General features: G+C 39.0%; 1 protein-coding gene across 1 annotated transcript; it reads right to left on the bottom strand.

The window, feature by feature from the left end:
* Window positions 1-103: 103 nt before the first annotated feature.
* Window positions 104-6,556, bottom strand: LOC124118060. The gene is made up of 8 exons (XM_048395989.1): window positions 6,356-6,556; window positions 5,981-6,067; window positions 5,454-5,580; window positions 3,919-4,055; window positions 3,150-3,235; window positions 2,556-2,619; window positions 1,956-2,153; window positions 104-355 (listed from the first exon to the last, which is right to left on the bottom strand). Exons 1-8 carry the CDS (start codon window positions 6,554-6,556, stop codon window positions 104-106), a joined length of 1,152 nt encoding a protein of 383 aa, XP_048251946.1.
* Window positions 6,557-10,804: the final 4,248 nt, after the last annotated feature.

Consider the following 10,804-nt stretch of genomic DNA (forward strand, 5'->3'; position numbering starts at 1 on the left):
ATTCCTTGCCCTAAATTCAATTAATTACAGCCGCCGCGAGACACCTGGAATATTGCTGACTGTGGCTTAAAACAACAATCACAGGCGAAATCAAATAAAATTCTCACTTCCATGAGTTCGAGAATGTAGTGAGAAGATTCTGCCAGACGTTGGATGTAGTTCCGCAGTCACCCGTCGCTGTGACGTCTGTAGAGTAGGTGCCGTCCCTCAGGAAAAAGTCGTCCCTGCAGTTTGCTGTTAGTGTCCCACAGAGACCACGGGTGTTATTTACGTCTTGGATTGATGGGTAGATGTAAACGTTCAGGTAGATGCCGTAGACATTAACTGTCACTCTTCCTCCAGTGGGCAGATACACCTATGGAAGCGTGTACACATTTGATAAATGATTCATAAGCAGTTTCTCTCTCTGAGTCTGAGTAGGGTATTCATGTTAAACTGTGGCATGTTATCTCTATCCCGATAGTACTGTCCAGTGACCTTTCCTTTGGCATGACACCCCACACCATAACCGATCCAACGCCAATCTGTCACGAAGGCTCAGGTTGACATTGGCGTAACGTTCATTTCATTCAGACACGACCACAACTATGAAGGAAGTGTGAAGCCTGATGAAAGTTTTCAGCAATTTCAGCTCGATTTCGTAGAACCTGGTTTCGGATCAATCGATCCTGTACTTTTTGTTGACCTTGGACACAGCGAATAGGGTCGAACGTCAACAATTTCGGTTTGTTGGTACCTGTTCCATAGTCTGCTTATCACAGACTGTGAAAGGTTGAACGTACTGACCACTGCACGCTGACTTCTGCCAGTTTCCAGCATGCAAATAGTTCACAGACGCTCTGCGCGTTACAGACGCCGGATCGCTGGTTTATGCCGCACAATCAATGAAATCAAGTAAATCACAAATTTATGATAAGCAGTTACCATAAGTCTGACAAAAACAATGGTCCACAGAGATTAATCGACCTTCCGTGAATGTGTCCGAATCAGGAATGACACCGTACATGTACGCATGTTTGTGACGCTACTAGTACTGCGAGCTGCACGTGAAAACTATCGGATGTGTGTTGTCGTGTTTTACAGACATGAACGTTCTTGCATAGGATGTTTGTCGTCAAAACATATCTTTGTTTTAATAATTGGTATTATTATGGTATCATTTATCGTACAATCGACTCTGCTTTTAGCAGAGATTTCTAATGGATATGGGCAATGGGCAAAGCTTGCCTAACAGTGCTAATTACCCCCGGCCTCCCGTTAGCACATTGTCCATTGCCTATTAACAATCACTGATAATTTAAGTCCTGGCTTCCAGTTGTCCATCGCTATCACCTACTAGCGTTAATTAACTCTTAAGTGTTGACTTCCATTTGTCCATTGCCAATCACCTTTCAGCGCCAATTATCTGTTGGCTTCCCTTGTTAAGTTTCCACCTTTGTTATCTTATTACGTTTCTTGTTCTTTCAGGTTCATATATATGTTCTCTGCCTCATAGCATTCATTCGCCTGATGAAGGAGTAAGTACATGTATATACTCTTAAACGTTGTGCTCCTCATAATAATGAAGTTGACAATCCAATAATTCTCTTCCTTTTGTTCATCACTTCTAAATGCCTTTCAAAGGCCTGATTTTGTAAATGTGTTTTTTTTATTATTATTATTTTTCATTTATTCCCATCGCCTCTGATTCACATTATCAGGATACGTCAAGTTTGGTTACCAAATATATGTTTCAGTTAATGATCCCGAAAACATCAGGCGTTACACCTACAAATACAATATCTGGTCTTCTAGAGTTTTATAAAGTCTTCCGGTAAAAATATATACTGTTGTGATTTTGGTATTTTATTTACTTGTCATTTCTCATTTCTTATATTAAGCAAAAATATCATACTGGACATATCATCAAGTGAAACAAGGGAGAGAGTAGAACAACAAAAAATATCATGAATTACCTCATAATTGTTGCCCTTCTTCTTGACCTGTAGTACATCTCCGCTGTCTTCACACAGTGTGTATTCTATTGTCCAGATACTGGACTGTCCCTCGCACCTGTTGAACTCAAACACCGTCCTCCCAGCTCGTATAGCAACTCCACAGTTACACCACGCGTTGTGCACACCCCTTCCGCAGTCCGCTGTCTGTATTTGAACCTGTAATGATAGCGTCAATAGACTAATGAATACATCATTCCTTATGAAGTGTCACATTCGGTATCGTGGATAGACATCCTACCATTATAGGATTTTTAAAGCATGATAACATGTCTCTAAAAATAGTATGCAATATAAGCATCATGACTCTTTCCATAATCACAAGATATCTCTGCTAGAAGCGAAGTCCATTGTTTTATTCTGACTATATCGTAAGCATGTGTTTATGAATCACTGTGGAATACTATAGTGGTAATACCATGATCAGGTGTTCGCGAAAAGATGAACCTATCCTCCACCACCGATGGCACCCGTCACAATCACATGCAAGCACATTTTCTCTTCAGGAAACAGTGATTCAAAACTAAAGTTTTAGAACTACAAATATTTACTAAAACATACCTCAATGGGAAAGATTGTGTGCTTATACATAGTGAAGACACCTTCATATTGATGTTCGTATCGCCTGAATGGTAAGAGTAAACGGGAGTCAGTCAGCTTGAAAACATTGAGCGTAATGTCACATATTAATCTGTGTATCATCAGTACATGCATCGATCTGTGACTGAAGAGTCCTTAATATTGGTGGTGATTGGTCGATAGTTCCATGGGGCAATGAGTATGATCTTTGGTTTTTCACCAAAGTAGAGACATTTATAGACTGTGATATGACTTAATAATTACTGTAATGCCCCAGTCACGCGCACGATTCACACATTCAAACAGAGATGCATCCTGCCAGAATCGTACAGCCAATTCCAATTCATACAGATATCATTTTGTAAATATGGGATATAATAAATTCTTACAGCAAAATTACTTTTATTATGAGTGACAAGCTCTTACGCGATATATATATCCCTGGATTCCATGGTTAAGTGTGAATATGCTAATCAAAGATTTTTCACACTCGATTTGTGTTTGTTCATGACTGAAACCATTGACATTATACAACGAAATACAAATAGCTATATATGAACCATCAGAAAGATTTACCTTCCATCAAATGTCAGCATGTGTGGATCATTGACAGCATGACACGACTTCCGCGCAATCAGCGTGGTGTTCTTTTTCAGCTGAACCTGAACATACGTGTAGTTTAGTCAACCCTAATGTATAGAATGTATATTTATTCAGAATATATTTACGTGGAGTTCCAGTGTTATAATATATCAGGAAAACATGATTTGACACTTGGTTTTTTTCATGTTTGTATTTCTTTGTTGCTTTTTAGTTCTTCAACTGTGCAAATGTTCATAGATAAGAGCTGCTTACATACTTATAATGATAACTCTACAACTACTTATAGTCCACTTATAACGCGAATTACAATGCAAGATCAAAGCACACAACCCACACTAGCTAGGAAGGGAAAGCTAGTTTGAAGAGTCTTAGGGCAAGTTCTGAACACAGACAAAGTTTCCAATTTGCTCAGTTAAAGGGGAAAACCGGTAAATTCAGTGGCCACGGAAAACGAGAAAAAGATTTATGACATTAATTGACAGTTTTGGCTTTTGGAATGCACAGTAGATGTTGTTATTCATCTCTACCTGCGGTGTACTGCCACACAAGTTATTCGGAGCCTAGCCACTCCAACCTCTAGACTTTGAAGAGATGATTGTACGCTCAGGAAGGCAGTGGAGGTCATGGAGTATATGAGAGATGTGATCATTTACAACACATTAGCGTATAACCATATCATTATATCACTACTCTATGTAACTATTCACGTTTTTACCGTTATGACGCCGATCGTATAATTTGCCCAAAACATGTTGTCAAATAGCACGTCAGGGGTTGCCAGCTTCAGTTTCAAGGTGTTACTTGATGATCCAAGGCTCTGGGAAACTTGACCAAATACCCTGACCGTGGCAGCTTTATTCCACTCCGAAGCCAAAATAACTGTTCCACAAGATGAACTTTTCAAGTTAGCCTCTCCACAACTTGCGGTGGTCTCTGAAATATGAATACTAATATAACTTGCCGATAACTAAACGCACACAAACACCACTACCACTACCATATAACGTTTCCAATGAGTGAGTGAGTGATTGAGTGAGTGAGTTGGGTTTAACGCCGCTTTTAACAGTATATATAACAGTTATATCACGGCGTGCCACGTTAATGGGGGAGGAAAGCACGTAGTGATGCAGGCCTCAGACGTTTACCACTTCGGTGAAACCCACGAGCACGGGTATGGTTCTGACAAACCTAGAAATATAATCGGGGCGAACCGGGACTCGAACCCACAATCATAGGTTTCTGGCGTGCCCAAGGGACGAAAATCTGCACAGCGAATCGCGGCGCCTTAGACGACTGGGCCACATAACGTTTCCAATGAACATTGCTCCGACCATCATGACAGTCATGAAGGTAGTTCGGGGATGATATAGAAATGGGATCAACATGACATTCGGAGCGCATTTTCCAATCCTCAGTGTGTTTGTTTGTTGTTTAACTACGCAATGTTCCAGTTATAACACAGTGGAGTTAATATATATGAGACTCTGGACCAGATAATTCAGTGATTGATACAATGAGCATCGATCTATGCAATTGTCAGCCATGTCACCGAGCCTGCCTACCCGATCCATTTAGTCGCCTCCTACTACAAGGATAGGTTGCTGGGGATCTATATTCTTTCCCAGAATCCCAACGGGTTTCATTGAATGATGTTACCGCGAGAACACTCTGTCACCTATGTGGTACAGTTTGCAAGCAACGCTGGTCGACATTTTGTTTTCCAACATGACAACGCAGGTTCTACCATGGTCGGAATGTCTCTGCGTACTGCGTACTTGTAGCAGCAGGACACCCCTTCCTACGGAGCATGTGTGCGGCATCATCGGAAGACGTCCACATTGCCGGAAACAACCCCCAGCCACGCTAGAGGAACCGGCCCAACGTTAGGTCAGGACTCAAATGGATATTGACACTTGATCAGAAGCATCCCACAGTGAATCAACGAATGGTTGTTGAATTGTGTAACGTCCGTTTTTTTAGAGTGCACCCTCAGTAACTTTTTACTCTGTCATATTTTTATATCACATTTTTATAAGTACAATAAATATATAGCACACATAATTTCATGTATAATCATGTTTTGAGACAATCTTAATATATGATCAAAGAAACCTGAATTTTAATAATTACTGTAACATGTACAGTTAACAAGACACATCAGCACGATTGCATACCAAGGTGAACCGATGCCATGTTTAGTTCGATGCCATGTTTAGTTCACATCCACCTGTCGTTTCATTTTCACAGCCAATCAAGATAGATTATGCATTTACGTACCAAGGTGAACAGATTCTATGTTTAGTTCACATGTACCAGCTGTAGTCCCACATCCAAATGGTGCCGTCAGCTGGAGGGATATGTCAGCGAAATCCCCTTCTGACAGCTCAAGTGTTTTATCAGATATCTGCAGGTAACAGTAAACAACAACTCACAGTGTCAATAAACTTTCATGTTGGAAACGAGCTGAAGTTTGAACGCACGTTTCAGCGAATATACAGAACAAAGCCAAGAACTGAACGTTGTCAAAATCTCGTTAAGCACTTCACAGAATTGAAATTGGACACTAGAGGTTGACCAAGGAAATATATTGTCAGAATAGAAGAAAGAAAGATGTAACCAATAATTGATTAATTAATGGAAGACCTTAATGTCGAGAACAAATGTCGTACATATCGACCTATTGTCGTTCATAAAGCATCAAACTACAGTATGGCTCAGAGGCAATCATGGGCAAAATATTTCATTATTCTCACATTAAGACCACTATATGAAAGTAGGAGCACAGTTCCAAAGGAAATATTTACCTTTATCCCAATAAACTTTGGATCTGACATGACAGGAACACTGGCAGCGGTGCCTTTTCCGAAGCTAGCTCTGACTGAACACCGCAGCTGATGCAAGAAGGCAAGAGAGGGTTTGATAAGTTCATAATTTAAAAAATGGAAAACTAATTCTAAACAAATACATGGGATTTGCATTTGTAGTTAAACTTAAAAGCAGATAATTAACAGTTGAATTAATGACACAGCTATCAATTTCCCAAACAGGCTGATCATGATGTGGCGTTATACCAATTTTATTACAGTTCAGCATATTAACCATTGGTGCCTTTACAACTTGATGACACTCACAAATAACGTCAGTTTGTAATAACTTCATTATGACTCTCAGATATGTACCTCGAATCCAACTTGTGTTATGTGAACGCTGATCAGTTTAGCCTCTGTCAGAGTATGATTGGCTATAACATCACCATTGTCCCACTTCATAGCATCTTCAGTGAGGACAAGTTCGCCGTTAACGACCCAGTTGGTAGTGTAGAACACGTCAGCATCGTGTTTGGTGAACTCACAACGGAACTGTAGCTTGCTTGTATACATATCATTGTGGAGTTGGGTAATAACAGTAGGTTTCACAGCAAATGTTGGAGCTGTATCAATCAGAGTATATTATTTAGTTGTACGGTTATTGTATTGTATTGTATTGTAAGGTATTTTTATTGTTTATAGTCTCTCATAAGCTTCTCGTAACCCATTACAGAATCAAAAAGTTTTTTGATACCTATGAATTTGAAACGTAATTACTTACGGATGTCTGTTGAACCTGCAAGCAAGGTAAAACATATAAACAATATTTTACAGATTGTCCTCTCTCTGTCTCTCTCTCTCTTTATATATATATATATATATATATATATATATATATATATATATATATATATATAATCAATCAGACTACAAAATCAGGAAACTTCTAGAAGCCATCTACATCAAAAGGATCCAGCCATAGCAATGATGCTATTACATCCCGCCTGCTCACCATCACCTAATTGGTAAATCCCTATGTCCATCCAACTAATCCACTGGCTACCATCATCTCTATCAGTCTGCTTGTTTACTCTGTGTTCATTAGTCATCCACTGGCTTCCAATTATCTTAATCAGCCCTCTGTGTCCATCAATCATTTACTGTATAAACTTTGATGTCAATAAGTATATAAACCTATGTTGTTTAGCACTCAACATGGCACCTCCTACACTTCACTCCAGGCCTTAACAGGAGAAATGCCACTAAGTCTACGTAGGGAACAATTAACCCTAAATTTCTGGGCCGCGTCTCAATCCAACCCCCTAATTCAAAGCCTAATAAACAAAAATATAAGCCCAAAAAACCAAGCCCTAGCTCGAAAACACCCTCTACTTACTCCAATATCCCAAAGAATAACCAATTACTTAAATGAACACCAAATAAACAATCTTAAACAAAACTGTAAAAAAACAAATATCTTCACCCCAAAACTTAAAACACCCAAAATAGACATAAAACTAGCTAGCACAATAAATAAACAAACCGACTCAAACATAGCCAAAACCACCACACTAGCATACATACATGAAAATTGGCCAAATTGGTGTCACATTTACACAGACGGATCCTCAGATCCGATCTCCAAACACACAGGTTTCGGAGTCCACATCACACAACCAACTAAAGCCACACAATCCTACCGACTCCCAAACAATCAATCAATATTCACGGCCGAACTAATGGGCATGGCCTCAGCCCTTCATAATCAACGATCTCAAAAACAACAAAAAATCCTAATACTTACCGACTCGCTCAGTGGACTACAAGCCCTCCAAAATAAAAACACCAAAAACCGCCCCGATCTAATAAATCAGATACTAAAAAGCTCAAACGATTTAACTAAGGCAGGCAAACAAATAGTATTCATTTGGATCCCCGCCCACGTAGGAATATACGGCAATGAAAACGCCGATAAAGCAGCTAAACTATCCCTTAAAATCCCAGAAATAAGCTTAAACCTACCCATCTCCAAATCAGAAATTAAAAGTGTTAACAAACAAAAAATCACCAAAAAATGGCATAACCTATATCAAAACTCAAATAGCCAAATCAAAAAGGTTCTAAAAAAAACCCTAACCAAACCAAAAATTCTACATCCGTCCAAAAAAATCGACAGAGTAATTACTAAACTCCAAACAGGACATACCAACCTAAATAACCACCTCAAAATGATAAGAAAACACGCAACAGGAACCTGCCCACATTGCAAACAACAAGAAACCCCAGAACACGCACTCATACACTGCACCCACTACCTAACACACCGAACTACACTACAAACCACCCTAAATCTAAATAAGGCTCTTACTCTAGAAGCAATCCTAAACCCACAAAATAAAATAGAAAAATTCAAAGCCTTAGGCGTATACTTAATCAAAACAGGACTAATAAATCGCATTTAAAATCCCAATAAACTACCAAAACCAGACCACATAATCAAACTAACAAACTTCCATATTCAGGTCCCTTAGTTCGTCCCCCAAACCCTCTTGGCATTTTTTCAAAATTTCAAAATTTCCAAAATTCTATATAAGCAACCACTAAAACACCCCTACTGGATTGCCAAACAACTTTTTCCCCTTTTCGGAAACACATTAAATGGCTTGGCCGGGCCCGTGTGCGAAATACGCTGAAGTCGGAAAGCGCACGTAAAATCTCCAATATAAGTAAGTAAGTAAGCACTATCCATCGGCATCTATTCCAAATCTCAAAATTCCCCAATTCTATATAAGCAACCCCTAAAACCCCCCTCTTGGGTTGCACACACCACTTTCGTCCCTTTCGGAAACACATTAAATGGCCTGGCCGGGCCCGTGTGAGAAATACGCATCAGTCGGAAAGCGCACGTTAAATCTCCAAAGTAAGTAAAGCACTATCCATCACTTGCTTGATAAAGGTGTTAGGATCTACACCGAAACGTCGCACTAATTGTAATAAAGAAGTTGTTCATCCATAGAAGTCATCTTACTACTGTACTTACTACTATATAAAAATATATATATATATGGCTTCAACGTTATTGTTACTGTACGAGCGCAAATGCATAATAAATAGTAACTAAATACACCAGGTATAGGCTGAATTGAATTGATCTTACAGTTAGGAAAGGGTGGATTTTAGTGGAATAGCAGAAGATTTGATATATATTTCTATTTCTATTCCTATATACATTCATAAAACGCATATTGCAACAATGTATAATTTGTGGCAGACAATTCCCACATAGGTATTATAAAATATGACAACAATGTGCAACTGTATATCGGTATTGCTTCAAATTTTGATAAACCTTTTTTGTATTCATAGAGAGAAGAATCTTACCAAAACAATATGCACTTGAGGAAAAAGTTTTCTTCAAATTAAATATCTCCTTCGTGCCGCACATCCTGGTTTCTATGTTCACCTTCTTGATACAGGTGTTTCTGTAGCTTTGAATGCACATTACAGAGTTGCCCTTTTTTCTTTCTGAAATATAAAAATATGTGGGTTCACACGTCTATACAAAAACACTGAAAAATGTGTTTTCCTCACAAATCTCGAATTACAATTCTTTATCAAGAATAGTCATCATGCGAGGAGATTGAAGATGTACTGATGTTATGTCTTTGGTAAAATGATCTGAACAGTGTTGAATGTGTCTTTAAGATCACGAAGAAGGACGAAATTTAAACGTCGTTTCGGATCCTACAAATTGTTTGTTGTTTATCGCTGCACTCAGCAACATATCCAGGCAAAATCTGATAGGACAAGCAGTTTAGAAATTTTACCCATCTTATAACTTGCTTTCATACGCCCACTTTATGTGAACAAAAGCAACAAAACCCTTTCCACAATCATCAGAGTGGTTGAGTATGGTTTTACGCCGCTTTTATTAATGTGTTCCAGCAATCACTGCAGGGACACCAGAAATGGGCTTCACACATCGTACCCATGTAGGGGAATCGAACCCGGGTCTTCATCGAACGCTTTTACAACTAAGCTACACCACCGCTCACAATCAAGAACGATTCCGATTGTATCATAAGCATGCGTTTATGAATCAATATTTAATAGTGATCATAATAAGTGTTCGCGTAAAGGTAAGCTTATCATGACCCACCCATGGCACCCATGACAAACACATGAAAAGGCAAGTCAACTGTTCACAACCCAAACATACTTTGTCGAAATAGGGAATGAATCAGACATCAGTTTGGTCACTGATGCCTCAGATTTGGAAATTCCTTCACATGTCTGCCACAAAACGTTTTGAAAGATTTTCTAAGGACCTGAATGTTGTAACCATGATCAAGAGTCGTATGACGCTTTTCGAAATCATCGAAAGAAGGACCTTCCTCGTGTGTACCTCAAAAGTTGTGAAATGTATGCGACAAAGGCTGGAGCTAATGGAATATTGACCGAATGTTGACTGTAAGAAAAAAATTCTGGAAATGTATTGATTATGGAATACTGTAAGGGACATTCTCGTGATCTCGCTTGCTCGCGATCTGAATTTTTGGAAACTAACCAAATTTGCCTAAAACACAAGAATATGCGATTTTAACTTATAGTACATGAAAACTGTAATTTATAACAACGGGAGAGGATTCTACTCCAAACTGGACTCTGTGTATGTAAATTACATAGTATCTTCAAGCTCGTCATGGGTTTGCTAAATGCTACTTGGAAAATAAAGAGCATGAAAGAAGCATGACCACGGGGCTACTAACGTGCGCATGCGCCTCGACCTTATGCTATTATGCATTTAAAATACTTACCTAG

Source organism: Haliotis rufescens, unplaced genomic scaffold (genome assembly GCF_023055435.1).
Source record: "Haliotis rufescens isolate VD_foot unplaced genomic scaffold, xgHalRufe1.0.p SCAF_15, whole genome shotgun sequence".
Taxonomy (NCBI): domain Eukaryota; kingdom Metazoa; phylum Mollusca; class Gastropoda; order Lepetellida; family Haliotidae; genus Haliotis; species Haliotis rufescens.

Excerpts from the sequence above, each read along its gene's own strand:
- LOC124118060 (XM_048395989.1), bottom strand. The coding sequence starts at position 6,556 with ATGTATACAAGCAAGCTACAGTTCCGTTGTGAGTTCACCAAACACGAT. Across the intron at positions 2,620-3,149 it reads ATGCTGACATTTGATGGAAG|GCGATACGAACATCAATATG; the intron begins GTAAATCTTTCT and ends CTTACCATTCAG. Across the intron at positions 356-1,955 it reads AGAAGGGCAACAATTATGAG|GTGTATCTGCCCACTGGAGG; the intron begins GTAATTCATGAT and ends ACGCTTCCATAG.